This window comes from Urocitellus parryii, chromosome 10, assembly GCF_045843805.1.
Source record: "Urocitellus parryii isolate mUroPar1 chromosome 10, mUroPar1.hap1, whole genome shotgun sequence".
NCBI classification, from domain to species: domain Eukaryota; kingdom Metazoa; phylum Chordata; class Mammalia; order Rodentia; family Sciuridae; genus Urocitellus; species Urocitellus parryii.
In genome coordinates this window covers 57,105,501-57,120,973 of record NC_135540.1, presented here as the reverse complement: position 1 = coordinate 57,120,973, position 15,473 = coordinate 57,105,501, and the positions used below count along the sequence as shown (strand labels likewise).

The following is a 15,473-nucleotide window of genomic DNA, read 5'->3' as shown; positions in this document are numbered from 1 at the left end:
TATATATATATATATATATATATATATATATATATATATATACACACACACACACACACACACACACACACACACACATACACACACACACTAGGGACAATAAGCAGGAAAGGATCATTGAGTTAAATGAAATACAAAACAAAATAAAATCTGCATTTTCATTCTATATCATTCAGAGGTCAGTTCAAGAAATATTCTAAGTATATTCTCCAAATATAGAAGGATTTTCTTGAGAGAGAAACATATGCTACTAAAAGGGCTTAAGGGGGTCTGGGGCTGTGGCTCAAAGGTAGAACACTTGCCAAGCATGCATGGGGCACTAGGTTAGACCCTCAGCACCACATAAAAATAAAATGAAAGTATTGTGTACACTTATAACTAAAAAAATAAATATATATATATATTTTAAAGAAGGACTAGAGAAATAGAAATAAGAGAGTCAGTGCCAAGCTGCTGGTTCCAAGGTGACATATCCTTGTCTTTCTGATCCAGAAACTGAAGACTTACTAAAGTCACCCAGAAATGAGAAAGCTATGAGAGTCATATCAGAACTTCTTTGCTACACAGAGATGGTACATAGGGACATGGAGTGCAAAGGCTACCAACTCGTGCCTTCCCACACAACTGTCTTTCCCTGCACTGTCATGGAAAGAAGGTAGGTTCTGCCTCTTCTCTAATTTCCTTCCAAATCTCATGAAAGTTCACATCATTGGTGGGACCTCAAACCTGTGAAGTGTGGGGAGTGCTGTGTTTGGCATTTCAGCTGTGCAATAAAGAAGGATGGGACATAAAGAATGTAGAAATGTTGTCCCCTGCCAGCGGGCAATATCTAGCACACCTTTAAATCATATAATCTAAATTGCTGTTAGTTCACAACATTTGGCCTATATATGTAGCCATGTTAACATTTAAAGGCTCTCCAGGTGGAATATCAGGACAAAACATGAATTGCCGGTTAGTTGACATTCTCTGCCCTATTTCTCCCATCCTCCTCCATTATCCTTTCAACTCATTTTCCTCCCACGTGTCTTTTAAATCCATTTCTAATTTAAGATGACCAGAACATAAAATGGGATTTATTATATGACTGAAACTTTATAAATATTAGTTATGTGAATGAATGATTAAATGAATGAATGAATGAATGAATGAAGACCATAAGGTCAACTGTGATTGTTAATTTTATGTGACAATTTGATTGGACTTCAGGATGTCCAGATTAAGTCTCATTTCTGGTTTGTCTGTGAGGGAGTTTTTAGAAGAAGTTGGCCTTTGAATCACTTCCTTGGTAGAGTAGATTGCCCTCTCCAACGTGGTGGTCTATCTAATGCCTTGGGATCCTGAATAGAACAAAAGATGGAAGAAAAGGAATATTCTACTTCCCCTTTTCTACCTGACTGCTTGACCTGAGACATCTCATCTCATCATTTCCTGTCTTTGAACTTGGATTAGCTCTTCTGGTTCTCAGACCTTCAGAGTCAAGCTGAATTATACCACTGACTTTCCCAGATCTCCTTGCAGATGGCTGATGGTAACTGGTCTGTCTCCATGATCACATGAGCCAGTTCCTCACAATAAATATCCTGTGTGTGTGTATACTAAATGACTTTCCATTTACATATGTATATGTATTTATTTGATAAGTTGGAATCTGTTTTATTTACCATCTTCTTCAAACTTATATTTTCATTTAAAATTTTTATTTATTTCACAAAGCAGAAGGATGAACCATCTTACTTCTTTATTTGTCCCTTAAAACAATACATGGACTTTAAGTGCTGGTTCTGATTGGGGCCAGAATTTGAAGTTAGGATGTTAATCCCCATGAGTTTATTAGGGTTTTCTTGACGATTTATAAGGTTAATGTGTTTTTCATTCTGAACTAATTTACAATAATATTTATAAAAAATTTGGCTGGAAGTGTTTTATTTTGTATCATTTTTGTCTTCAGTCTGCATTTGAATTTGCTAGTTGAGCTGTGTGAATTTCGAAGTGATAAGAAACGGTGGTAGCAAAATTCACAATCACAGTTTGGAGTACACGATTAGGGCATATTGTTGTGTAAATAAAGTAATTACTAAGATTTTGACTGTATCCCTGTGCTTCAATTTTTATCAAGCTATTCCTGAATTGCCCTATACTTCCAAAGGTTACAAGTAAATTTAGATTTGCTAGATATAGCACTTTGGGACACAGACATTTATCAAAAGATAAATGCCTATTGGACTTACATTGTGGATCTACTAGGCATCGAGTGCCACATTAAACATATTCTGGCCACCAGCTTCTATGAAATTGATGTCTTTAATCAAGTCATGCATATAAATTTGATCAGTGCTATTCTGTATGGATTAGGATCTAAGGATTTATATATAAAACTTAACTATAAGAAGATATATCCTCAGATATGCAGAGTCATGTTGGAGATGTCCATGAGTTTCCCCGTTTTCACACTTAGATTGCTAGGTGAGGTCAAAGCTAAATTCTAATTCCATTTAGTTTTATGGAATAATCCACCTTTTCTCTTTCCTGAACAGTTTCCAATTATTTAGCTTTTTTCCTCTAAAATCCATGGAGCACAGTTAAGCACTATGTTCCCTCTAATTTCATAGCATATTTGAAGGAGCTTTGTAAAGAATGGAGAAAGAAGAGTACCAAGCATGAAAAAAGGCAGGTTCCTGAATCATATTTGCAACTTGAAAAATTATTTGGGGAATGATGCTGACATGTTTACTCAAGAGTAAAATGACATCAAAAAACAATATTCTTTTCAAGGTAATAATTTAGATTTATTTTTAAAAAAGAAAGAAGAGTTCTCTTGTTGATTTTATAAGAGCAATGGCAACATTCAGCCATTTCTTTGGCTAATTCATGCAATCCTTGAGCAAAACTTAAGCCCAGGTTACTTTGGTAGGATTTAAAGTAGTAAGACATATGTGAATAAAATGATATTAGGTCTGTGTAACTCTGAATAATAAAATAAAGATTAAGATGGTAATATGTCCCTCAAGTACTGGTATTTAAACTTTAAAAATCAATCAAGAGAGAAGATTAAGTGGTGTTTCTTTGGTACTAAAAATGTAAAGCTAAGACCAAATTGTTCTATTTTCACAGATTTAAGATACAAAGAATGATATTTAAAGACATTAAAATGACTATTAAATTCTCTTCAGTTTGTAAAGAATCTCCTATGAAGTACACTTAGAAGAAATCCCTGAGTATATTAAATACTCTATTAGTATCTTCCTTCATAAACAAAGAGGAACAATTTAAAAGCTTTGCAAGACGTCAACACAGTACTTAGCAAAATCAGTATCCATTCCTAAGGCTCTCTCCTTAGTGCTTCTAAATTTAGACCATCAAATGCTTAATAGGAAAAACAACAACTTCACAAATTAAAAAAATATGACATTTGAACATATTAACTGTTATTTGATAAGTTAAAAAACCATTCTTTTATGGTCTCTCTGTTTTGTTTTAGCCACTCAATATTGTTTTTCACTGTTTCCACCACTTGTTCCCTAGGTTTTTCTCCTGCTCCAGCTTCTGGATATCTTTCAAAAAAGCTCTGCATCTAGAAAAGACAGGGAAATAATTAGGAATGCCATTTTAATCTCAATTATTCTTCAAGAATTTCATTCACAAACTGGGTGTGCTTCCTTCCTACCTGGCCACTCAGTATCATTGCAAGGCACTGAGATCTGCCTCTCCATTAGGAAGCATGACCTGCGGCTTTTGGACCCCTGCCAGCTTGCCAAGCCAAGAGGCTCTGACAGGGTGGGGAAGGAGGGCAGCATGCCAGTGGCTGGCATGCCCATTTCTGCTCCTGCTCACTTTTCTATTTTCTGTGCATTCCTCAGGTGTTACCTGGAAAATCTGGCCAGTGGAATGGCGGTTTTATCTAGTTTCTCACTCCAAGAGTTTGTAGTATTTTAATGTGCTTTCAGTTCATTTATTTCAGATCATTCATAAAAAAGATCTCTGTTCAACTTGGTTCTATTCTCCTTTCTACCCTCCAAAACTCTCCCCAAAACCCAGTCATAGTAGTATTTTCCATTCAAAAAATAATCATTTTGTTTCTTAACATAAGCAAGAATCTTCAAATCTAAATAACATCAAACGATCTTTCTTTGTCCAGTATTAATGGACACTTTTCCTCCCTGGAAATTCAGAAATTGGGGATTAGTTTTAAAATTCCAAAACAATGAATTCTGAATTGAATCAAATCTTGATCAGAGTTATAGTTACCAGGAAAAGGGAAACACGCTGTTCAGGCTTTGGTGAACCTAAGGCTTCATATTTCTCAACTTTTAAAGTTTGTTTTTTCAGTTTATAAAAAAAATAGGTGTACATTTTATTAGATACAAGCATTCTCTTTCTGTCTTGTTTTATTTGAATGGATATAATACCACTTCTATTTGAGAAAAAAGGTGTAATTATATTCCTTTCTAGACAAGTAGAGAGGAATTTATCTTCGTACCTGCCAGAGTTGTACTTCAGTGTTGAATGGCTCTGCTATAGTGACAATCCGGCCAAGGTTTCTGTTATTGAGTGTAAATCTGAAGAGAAAAGTAGAGGAATAAAAGGGAGTATAAGTGCCTGAGCTTTCAATCTTTTTCTAGAAATAAAGATCTATTTTTTGTGTTTTTTTAAAGTAATTTTCAAAGTAAGTTAAACACAGTAAGAAAACACATTTAACTGAAAATAGTTCTATTCAGGAGAAATGCTTAGTAACTTCTGTGGGCTTTTGTTGTTGTTATTGTTTTGTTTCTTTGTAGACAGATTCACACCACTTCCTTAGATATGGTGGACTGTTTGCTCTATTCTCCAATTAGATACTTTTTTTCCTGCACACAGAAGCACTCAGCTAATGACCACATTTCTCAGTCTTCCTTGCAGCTAGGTGTAGACACTGGGCCCAGTTCTTATCAATAAAGCAGAAACTCAGCTACTCCATGCATCTTCTTGCGGGAGCAGAACTTTGAACATAGGCTATTAACTCTGCTTTTGGAAAGCAGAAGCTTTAGTAGCTATCTGCATTTTGGGGGTATGTTTTAATGTTTTCAAAGTAATTTTCAAAGTAAGTTAAACACAGTAAGAAAACAAATTAAAGTAAAAATAATTCTATTCAGGAGAAATTCTTAGTAATGTACTATAGATCTATATGATTTATAACAAGCTGGTTAAGCTAAGTACCAAAACAGAATTGTAGATATGATATTCTATTCCTGTCATTTTTGCATAGTCCCTGGTTAAGAGCAAGATGCAGAAATTTTCTTACAGACCATCATATAAATAGGTATGACACAGGTACAGATATCACCATTAGTTACAGTGCAAGGAAAGTAACCACAAAATTCTGTATAAAGCTGGAGCACTGGAATGTTGGGAAGGATACAGGAAGATTTAGCAACATACAAAATAGTAGGAGAAATTTTAATCTTTAAAAATTATCACCTAGCAAAAGCAAAATCTATGAAGACAAAAACTGGTAAAGTTTGTTTTACACAAATTTAAAAAAGAATCTGCCATGAACAAATTTAAAAGTAAAAAATGAACTAGGGAAAAATCATGTAACAGATACGATATAGAACAAATATTTTAATCATATAAAGAAACTTAGAAAGTGTAAGATGGTGAAATACGGTAATGTGATATTTGCAAAGGAATGAAAAGTTGCCCCTGGGAAAAAGTTGAAATAGTCTAGTATTCAATCACGATCTTTTGTACGGTAGGGCCAGTGTGCACTCTTATTTACCATAGACACCACTGAATTTAATTCCATCACACATTTCATTCCTAATGTCGTCATTCATGATCCAAAATGTGCCTGTGTCTCTTGAACCTTCTGCCTAGCCTTCTGGAACCATGTGGAACTGTCCCTTTGCTGGAAACACTATTTGTCAGGGAGATCCTGCTTATTTTCCCCCTTTCTTTGTTGTAACAGCTCGGGAGAATGGAGTGCTCATGCTCCCCATTGCTGCTCCTAGACCATTATTCCTTCACTCCCTTGAAAGACTTCTCTCTGGTTACTTCCTCTCAAATACACTACCCTTTGGCACCTGGCTCCTCCAGGCTATCCCATCATGAGGTGATTTTACCGCGTTAGCTCCCTAGTTTCTTGACCTTATTTCCAATGATATATTCTCCACTCTATTTCAATCAACAAATTCCCATGATACCTTGTGATCATCCATAAGTAATTTGCACCTGAAGTTCTTAATTTATGTACCTTCCATGACAAAATCTACCTTTTAGTTTCTACTATGACCATTCTTGGATTTCTGCCCCCTTGGCTATCTCCACCCCTACTTTCTCCTGGACCATTAGATCTTCCTTATTTTCAACTTATTTCTTTAGGTAGTTCAGGTAACATTATCTACCACTTCCAATAACATTTTTGCTGTATGCCCTCAACTCCCGTGTACTTTAATAACTTATGTCTGGAAAAACTCTAACTTCAGGTGAAATCAACTACCCATTTTCTCTGAGCTTCTATCAGGTGGTCAAGTTCTGTCAAGGAAAGTCACTGAACTTTCCCTATATTGTTTCATTATAAATTCATGAATTCAAACTTAACTTAAATGGACTCTCACACTGATGATGCTCCTATATTACCCTAGCCAACTCATTCACTTCCTCTCTGCATTACCTTTTTCAAAGATTTTTCACTCTCCCAACCTCTGAAACTGCTTCTTCCCTCCTAAAGATATCCTTGCCTCTGTTTCACAGAGAAACATACAAATACACTTTTCTTTTCATATCTAGGCATTACTCTTGTCCCCTCACTTTCATCTTCCATTTCCAATCTACCACCAGGTTCTAAATGTTATTGTTGTCTCTTAATCGTTACCATTACATCCATAGTCCAATCTGTCACTGGCTTTTGCTGGGACTATCACAGCAGCTAACAGCTTTTCCCAAATCCCACTCTGGCCCCCATCTAGGTCTACCCTTCATCTTACCACCAGAGCTTCTTTTCAAAGTAAAATTCATCATTTCACTTTCTTACTTAAAAACCTTCAGTGACTCATCATTGCTTAGGACACAAGTCCAACTTTTTACATGACTCTGCAAGTCTTGGTCTTTACTTTCTCTCTCCTAACAGGTCTTCATCCAGAAATGCTTCACTTCCTATCTGCCTAATTCACTCCTGCACTTCCTCTGGCTCAACCATCATGTCCTTAGGGAAGCCCTTTCTTCCATCTTCTTTCCACTTGGTCTATTTGGTCTATAGCTATTTGCATTTTGTGGGTTATGATCTGTATGTTTTCAAAGTAATTTTCAAAGTAAGTTAAACACAGTAAAGAAAAATTCTATTCAGGAGAAATTCTTAGTAGTGTAGTATAGATCTACATGATCTAAAAACAAGCTGGTTAAGCTAAGTACCAAAACAGAATTGTAGAGATGATATTCTATTTTCCCCTTTATATTATATTGGTACACCCTGAACTACTTCTATTGGTAGTTGTTACAATTTTAAGTACACATGCATTTGTATGATTCTTCACATATTATTGATGTCTGTTACTAAACTCTAAGCTCTATGAGGACAGAGAATGAGGTTTGCTTCTCCTAAATATTCCATCCCCAACACCAATCATAATGCTTAGCACATGGTAGGTGCTCCACGTGACTTATTGGATGGAAGATTTATAGTTTAAAATGAGATATTAATTCTTATTTATTCAGTTACCAAGAATACTTAAAAATATCAATCTTGAATATTGGAAGGGTTGGACAAATGGGCAATTGTTAGTGAAATTTTTCTGTCTCATGATTCTACAATATTTATCAAAAACTCCAGAAACGGACACATGCTTTAACCCAGTAGTAATACTTCTAGTATTAACTGTATCCCAAAGTTATTGTCAGGGACATTTGAAAAGAACAATGAAACTCAGTTTCAAAGGTATTGTTCACAATACATTATTTATAGTAGTCAGGGAACAATGACATTGTCTAAAAGATGGCTAAGTAAACTAAAATATATTAAAATACTATTGGGTCCTTAAAAACAACATTCAAAAACCAATCTAAAGACATGAAGAGACATCCACAAGATAGAGGGATATGTATAAAAAATCAAATTATAAAGTCACATGTATAATTCCATTTCTATAAAATAAATAAATAACCATAGAAAATGACTAGAGGAAAAATGGTAATGTGACAACAAAATTATTTCTAGGTTATATTGCACTATAAAAGGCATCATAAACAAGATAAGAATGCTTATCTGCCTTTTGTAAAAAAAAGAAAAAAAATCAGTTCTCTAATAAGAGGGGATTTTAAGAAGAAAGACATACTGAGTTTCTGAAATGAGATTTAAAGTCTGCTACAATGCAGGTAATAAGAATTTGTCGATGACCTACAATTTCCATAGTACCTTTCTGTTTTGTTCTTAGTGACTAAACAATCAAAGAAAATATTTGAGAGCTAGCAATAAATAGATTAATAAAAATTACAAGTACCTGTGTAAATCTAGAAATGAGAGAATCAAATATGTTTATCCCAAGAAACCAATATCATATCAAGAATAGAAAGTCAGGGGAAATATGCTGGATATTTATCATATTGGTTATTTTTTAAACTAAAATAAGGATTTAATAATATTGTAAATAATTAGAAAATTATATAAAAATTATCTTCTTGGGCTTAATATTTATGTAAGTATTACTGTGTTACCCATAAGAAATTATTTTGATGCACACAGAACTTTTAATTAAGTTCTTATTAAATTATGTTGTCTATGAGATAGTGTTTAGTTTCGGTCATGTTTGATCATGTTCTTTAAGCCAAAATTATTGACTTGATTTTTCATCTGTTGCCACAGACTAAAAACAGACTTTATTATACCATACTACTGACTTAGTGGGTTCTTTCAACTTCACAGTTTCACCTAAGAGTTTAGTAGAAGAAACAAATAATAATTTCCAAGTATCTTTGGGACTTTGTGGTCAAGGCTCAAACTGGCAAGGACATTAGTTGTCATAGAAATCACATAACAAAAGCTTTATTTTAAAATGTAGATTATTTTAGAATGACAATAAGTAGTTCAGAAATAGAAGCAGTAAAACGACTTATCTTAAAATTTTGAAAACACAGTTTGGAAAAAAATTTGGCTCATTTCTGCTTAATTTGTCATATAATTTTGCATGGGGAAATTCTATTTATTCAAACCAAACATAATTAATATTGCTTTTTTGTGTAACTGTCAGACATGTGGTTATTATACAATTTTATGTTTGGGGCCATTTAAAATAATGCCTCATGAAAGATCATTAGATTGTGAAGAAATACTCAAAGGCTTGGGCAAGAGTTTTAGAACAGTTCTGGAAATGCAATTTATTTTCCTTAGGAAAAAATTCAATTTATTAGGTCTAATACATTTATTTTAGGCTAGATGTTTATGACCTTTATGGCAGGTAAAACCTATTTTTTTCTATTTCTTAATTTTTTAATTAAGAAATAATGAACTGGGCTGGGGTTATGGCTTGCAGGTAGCGTCCTCGAGTAGCATGCTTGAGGTACTGGGTTTGATTCTCAGCACCACATAAAAATAAAATAAAGATATTGTGTCCACCTATAACTAAGAAATAAATATTACAAAAAGAAATAAGTAATTTTTAAAAATGAAAAATGCAATATTTGAAATAAGTTACACTAGAATTATTAAAATAAGCCGTGAAAAATACTCTGTTTAATAAATAGTAAGGGAATGACCATTTTATTTTGTGAAATAAAACATTCTTTACTTGTCTTTTCGCAATAATTCAAAAGTAAATACTGTGTTTTATTTACATAGGTTCCTTATATCATACACCAAAGAAAAAATAAAAATAGTTTCATAGCATTTCAATTAAAACAAAATTCACAGTGTGTGTCATTAGGCATTTCATTTTTGGGAGAAAAAATGAACAGATTACCTTGTATAATATGAACATATGTTATAACATACATGGTTTTTTGTTTGTTTGGTTATTTTGTTTTTTGGTACCAGGGATTGAATCCAGGGTTGCTTAACCACTGAGTCACATCTTCAACCCTTTTTATTTTGGGACAAGGTCTAACTAAGTTGCTGAAGCTGATTTTAGTGATGCTCCTGCCTAAACCTCCTCAGCTGTTAGGATTACAGGCCTGCACAACCATGCCCGGCAACAGCATGTTCTTAACAGGTACATTTATTCATTCTAAACCAAATATTTCATTGAAAAAATTATAAACAAATGAACGATGCACATGAGCAACACAAACACACACATGCACATACATACACCAGCCAATCTTTAGAGACAGATAACAATTACACTCATTAGTCTCAAGAATACAAAAGGTAAAAATCTTATCATGAATAGGCAAAAGCAATGTGAAACACCTTAGTTGAGAGCTGGAGATATAATGTGGATCTCAGAAGGAAAAGAAATAAAATATCCACAATGCCACTAGTGAGTAGAATAGAAAAGAGTAAAGAAACAGCAGGATTGTTGTAGTTGGTATTTCTCACATGGCAGTCATTACCAAGTAGGTGGTGCCTCTGGATGACTTGAGAGAGTGGGAAGGGAAAACAGAAGCTGTTTCCTAAGGTGAGGACTACAGGTGGTAAATGTGCACCAATCTTTACACATTTATTTGTTTTGTTTTGTTTTGTTTTGTTAGTATTGGGGATTGAACTCAGGGGTACTCAACCACTGAGCCACTATTTCGTATTTTATTTAGAGACTGGGTCTTACTGAGTTGCTTAGTGCCTTGCTTTTGCTGAGGCTGGTTTTGAATTTGTGATCCTTCTGCCTCAGCCTCCCAAGATGTTAGGATTATAGGTATGCGCCATCGCACCCAGCTACACATTTATTTGAGGCATGTATTTATTTTACAATTTTTTTAAAAAATGCTTTTTTCATGAAAATTGCGTTTAGAGGATCAGAACCAAGAATAGCAATATTTCTTCTGCATGGGGCTTAAGGAATTCTTAAGAAGTTTGGAAAAGTGTCTCTTTCACTGACTTTGCTCTTCTCTTGTCCCATTTTAGAACTGTTGTTACCAGGCTGGGAGTGTAGCTTAATGACAGAATGTGTGATTTTCAAGCCTGAGGCCCTGGATTCAATTCCCACAACAAAAAAATCCTCAAACTTTCCTTCACCACTCCCACCACCTCCCCAAAACCCTGCTAATGTCAGTGAAGAACTATTCAGAACTATTTAAGGAACTATTTAGAATACAAGTGTAATTATCTGGTCAGAGGAGATCATACAGTATCACCCATATAACCTCAATAAGATATAGGGTTCTAAATTGAGCCTAGTTTCAGGAATTCTCGTTTAAGTTTCAAATATTGAGACCTAAATATGTGCCTGGCATTATCCTAGCAACTAGCACAATGAGAAGAATTATGTTACCCAAACTAAAAATAATGCCATTTAGCCATCTCTCCAGATCTCAGAATCTTATAGATTGTTTGGAAACAATAATTTCCATTTAAAAAAAATGTGGTTAAAATTCATTAGTATGTTGCTTACTTGGAAGGTAAATACCATTTTCCTTTACCTCTGAGGATGTGTTTTTTCAGATATTGTATAGATGTCAGTAGAAGTACACCAAAGAGCAAAAGGAAGGAATTTGTAAATAATATCAAACAAAGACAACACAGACCATCATACCTGTTGACTAGGTACTCCCAGTTGAGCTGTATCCAATTCCACGCCATGCTCTTCCCATAGCTATTATAGGAGATATATCGAATGACTGTAAACACATCCTGAGTTTTAATAAGGTCTGGGTCCTTGAGCAAATCCAAATACCTAAGAGAAGTCAAACAAAAACAATTCAAAATGTTCACTGTTAGCTAAATGCCAATACAGTATAACTGTTGTTCCTGCAATTCAGTAGTGAGTTAAATATGATAAATGATGAAACACAATTTTAAAAGGTTCAATATTTTTAACTGTTTTTAAAGATTAGCCCATGATTTTGAGAATTTGAGAAATATGAACTATAGGAACATTAAAAAATTATTACCAGGTGTAGTGGTGCACACCTGTAATTCTAGCAATTAGGGAGGTTGAGAGAGGAGGATTGTAAGTTCAAGGCCAGCTTCAACAACTAAGACATCTGAGTGAGAGGTGGATGAGAAGGGGGGAGGGGAGAAGAAAGAACTGAGGATATGGCTTAGTGGTAAAGCACCCCAGGTTCAATTCCTAGTGCCTCCCCCCACAAAATTTAAATTGTTTTAGAAATACTAAAAATAGAAAAAAAACATAGTATTTTAATGATCAACCTTAAAAAATAAACGTATGGAGTTGAACATAAACAATTCACTTATGTGTTATCCCACTAAATTTAAAAAAAGAAGTTAGTAAATTAAGATAAAATATTTATGCTCTTTTAAAAAAATGGTTAATAGTTTTATGCTCTTATTTGCTGTAGGAAAATGCAAAACTTGTTTGCTTTTCCCTAGATTATAAGAAACAACCTCCAAATGTAATCTATTGATTAGATTATTTGGCTCTAGTTATAGCATGATGCAAATATATGAACATAAATGACCAAATGGATACTTTTATTAAATTTATGCAGTGGTTGTACCTAGAGTTGTATTTCTCCCTGAGGCTCTACATAAGGGCATATTGGTATTAGAAGAGTGTTTCCAAAGAAGATCAGCACATATTTTATTCACTATGATGACATCTGAAAAATAGATATCTATTGCTGATATAATTTTCATATTCTTCTAGTGTTGGGTTTCCATGGCCTCTTGCCAATTGGCATGATTCATTCACATCTTTAGGGAAATAAAAGATAATAGCTAAACCAAGGGCTGAGTGTTCAATTTGAGTTGTGAGAAAGTTTCAGTAATCAGCCTATGTCAAAGAAAAAAGATAATTCTACATTTCTTTCATTTTTATTAGCATGTCAAGAAACAACATACTTGACCATAGATGTGTACCCTAATTGAGATTGGAGAAAACTCAAGCTTTAAAGGAAGTCCATGTCACTTGGGAAACTGAACAACATCACTCTCTCCAGTCCTCTGAGGGTGGGCCTGCAGTTGAGTACCTACCTTTGTGCTAAGTCCATTATGGTATAGGTGACTGTCAGTGCATGTAGGCAGAGTGAGGTGAACATGTTAATGGGTGTAAGGTGATGCTCCTGGTTCCCTTAACTTGTGAACTGTATAGGGGAACCTAGGAGATTCTTCAGTCTAATAATAAGATATAGGATTGCCCAAAGGGCTGCTGGGAAAACAAAAAGGTCACACAGCACAGGTACTTCATGAATAGAAGAAAATGACCAGGAACACAGCTTTAGTGTCTGGAAAATGTACAGTGTTCCAAGCAGGTAAAACATGATCTATAAAAACCCAGCGGACTCTGGTCCATGACCAAAATAGGTCAACACCTTAGGGTAAAACCAGGAAGGACTAGAATTCTCTTTCTCCATCACAACAAGATGACTTATGCCTCCCTGTATAGGAGGAACATGTGGAAGAAAAGGAACTTGAGAAGACTGGACATTTGTTCCATGAGACCATTTAAATTAGAATTGTAGCTTAACAACTGATTTAAAAACTAGACTGGCAGACAAAATTAGTATCAGCTGTTCCCCATCTTACTGGCTCGTCACTCAACAGCGTGCAAACTTTTGGAAATAATCAGAGAGCAAATAAAGATACTACCCTTTTTTGTACTTGCAGGAGGTAAACCTGTACTCATGAAATACAACATATTTATCATATGTGTCAGATAAGAAAGGAATTCTAGGAAAGCTTTTACTATAGCCTGGATTTTTCAGAGGGCCTTCTTTTGTTCTGTCATCGTTAAAAACTGAAAGACTTTGTAGGTGGTTGAAGTGACACACTCAAATGTAGGACAGTTGCCTTGATTTTTTTTTATATTTAGTTTTTAGTTGTAGGTGGACACACAATATCTATTTCATTTTTATGTGGTGCTAAGGATTGATACCAGTGCCTCATGCATGCTGGGCAGCGCTCTACCACTGAGCCACAATCCCAGCCTCCCCCCTACCCCTCCACTCCCCCTGCCCCCAAATTGCCTCAATTAAAAAAAAATAAAGTTTACTGGGCTGGCATTGTAGCTCAGTGATATAGAGAACTTGCCCAGCATGCACAAGGCCCAGGATTTGATCCCCAGCACCACTTTAAAAAATAAAATAAAAGCAGTCCACTAAAATGATTTTTTTTAAGGTGTGGTAACTTGTCTTTTACCTTAGAGGGAATATCTCAACATGCATGAAACCATTGAACTTCCTGGAACTGCACTGAAGTGCTGGGCTCCTAAAGCTTTGCACAATTTATCCTTTACCACTTGGCCCACAAGAGTCTTACTAAAGCATCTAAAGTACTTTCTAATATATTCTTAGTAGATATAATCAGCACAATGCTATGAAAGTCATGATAAGTATAATGTTTTGAGGGATGTTAAAATGATCAAATTCTTTTTAAATCTAAATTAAATTTATTTTAACTGATACATTAAAAACACAAAATTATACATATTAATGGGGTACCTGTGATGTTAAAATGACCAGGTTCCTAATGGGCTATCTTATAACAGAAAGTTGAAGAATTGGCACATATTTAAGGTAATGGAGGCATATTGCTGGCCCTGCTAGGCAAAAGCAAACCTCTCTTGTAGTCCTTTCAAACTGTATTGTTCTGTAGTTTACTGTTTACATTCTGCCTCTCCCGAGAAGCTGTAAGTTGCTCAAGGATAGATATTATGTTTTATTTATTTTTATTTCCATAATCTACATGTCTAGACCTACATAGAAGGGGCACTCAAGTGGTGGTAAAATGAATGATAAGTAACTCATACTACAAATGAGAAAAAAAAATGAATTAAGGCACAAGCCAGTCAATTTGGGGCACAGGTGAAGAGTGAGAAAAGATTCATAGATGGGCTTCAAGAAGTCTTTGTACCTTCTGGGTATAATGTAATAATGTAAATGTATGTGTGTGTGTGTGTGTGTGTGTGTGTGTGTTCATGCATGTGTATATACACATGTGGGTACACACTGTGGCAGAACTCCTCTTTCTCTGATGACAGAGCCTAGTTTGGGAATCTTTAGATATATTTGGTTCCTAGGGAAGGCAGATCGTTACCATAACCCCAAAGATTTATGATTGGCCCAAATCAATTCAAGTCCATCCTATTCAGCAAATGAGCAAATGGTAGATAGGGAGTGTGACCCACATTGATTGCATCTCAGTCTGTTCTGGATCATAAGGGGAGGTAAACACAACTGTCCTCTAATCATAAAGACAGAACCTTGTGAAGATATGTTCTTTCACGCCTTTCATCCTCTATTGAGCATCTTTGTGTTATGACAACATGTTTGGAGCTTTGGAAGTCACAAGACATCCCACACCTTGAGCATGGCAGAACAGGAGCCTGGGTTCTGGATAAAAATATCACTGCACCCTACAGGAAACCTACCTCCAGAACATTTTCGTATGA

The 15,473-nt window shown here is 34.9% G+C and overlaps 1 protein-coding gene across 1 annotated transcript in view; it reads right to left on the bottom strand.

Annotated features, from left to right (window-relative positions):
• Positions 1-2,825: 2,825 nt before the first annotated feature.
• Positions 2,826-15,473, bottom strand: part of Enpep (glutamyl aminopeptidase) — an 80,574-nt gene continuing 67,926 nt past the window's right edge. Inside the window, exons 18-20 of the mRNA XM_077803216.1 lie at positions 11,658-11,798; positions 4,481-4,559; positions 2,826-3,574 (exon numbers count right to left, since the gene is read on the bottom strand). Of these exons, the coding sequence (XP_077659342.1) occupies positions 3,422-3,574; positions 4,481-4,559; positions 11,658-11,798 (373 nt within the window). The 3' untranslated portion in view covers positions 2,826-3,421. The remainder of the gene's footprint in view (positions 3,575-4,480; positions 4,560-11,657; positions 11,799-15,473) is intronic.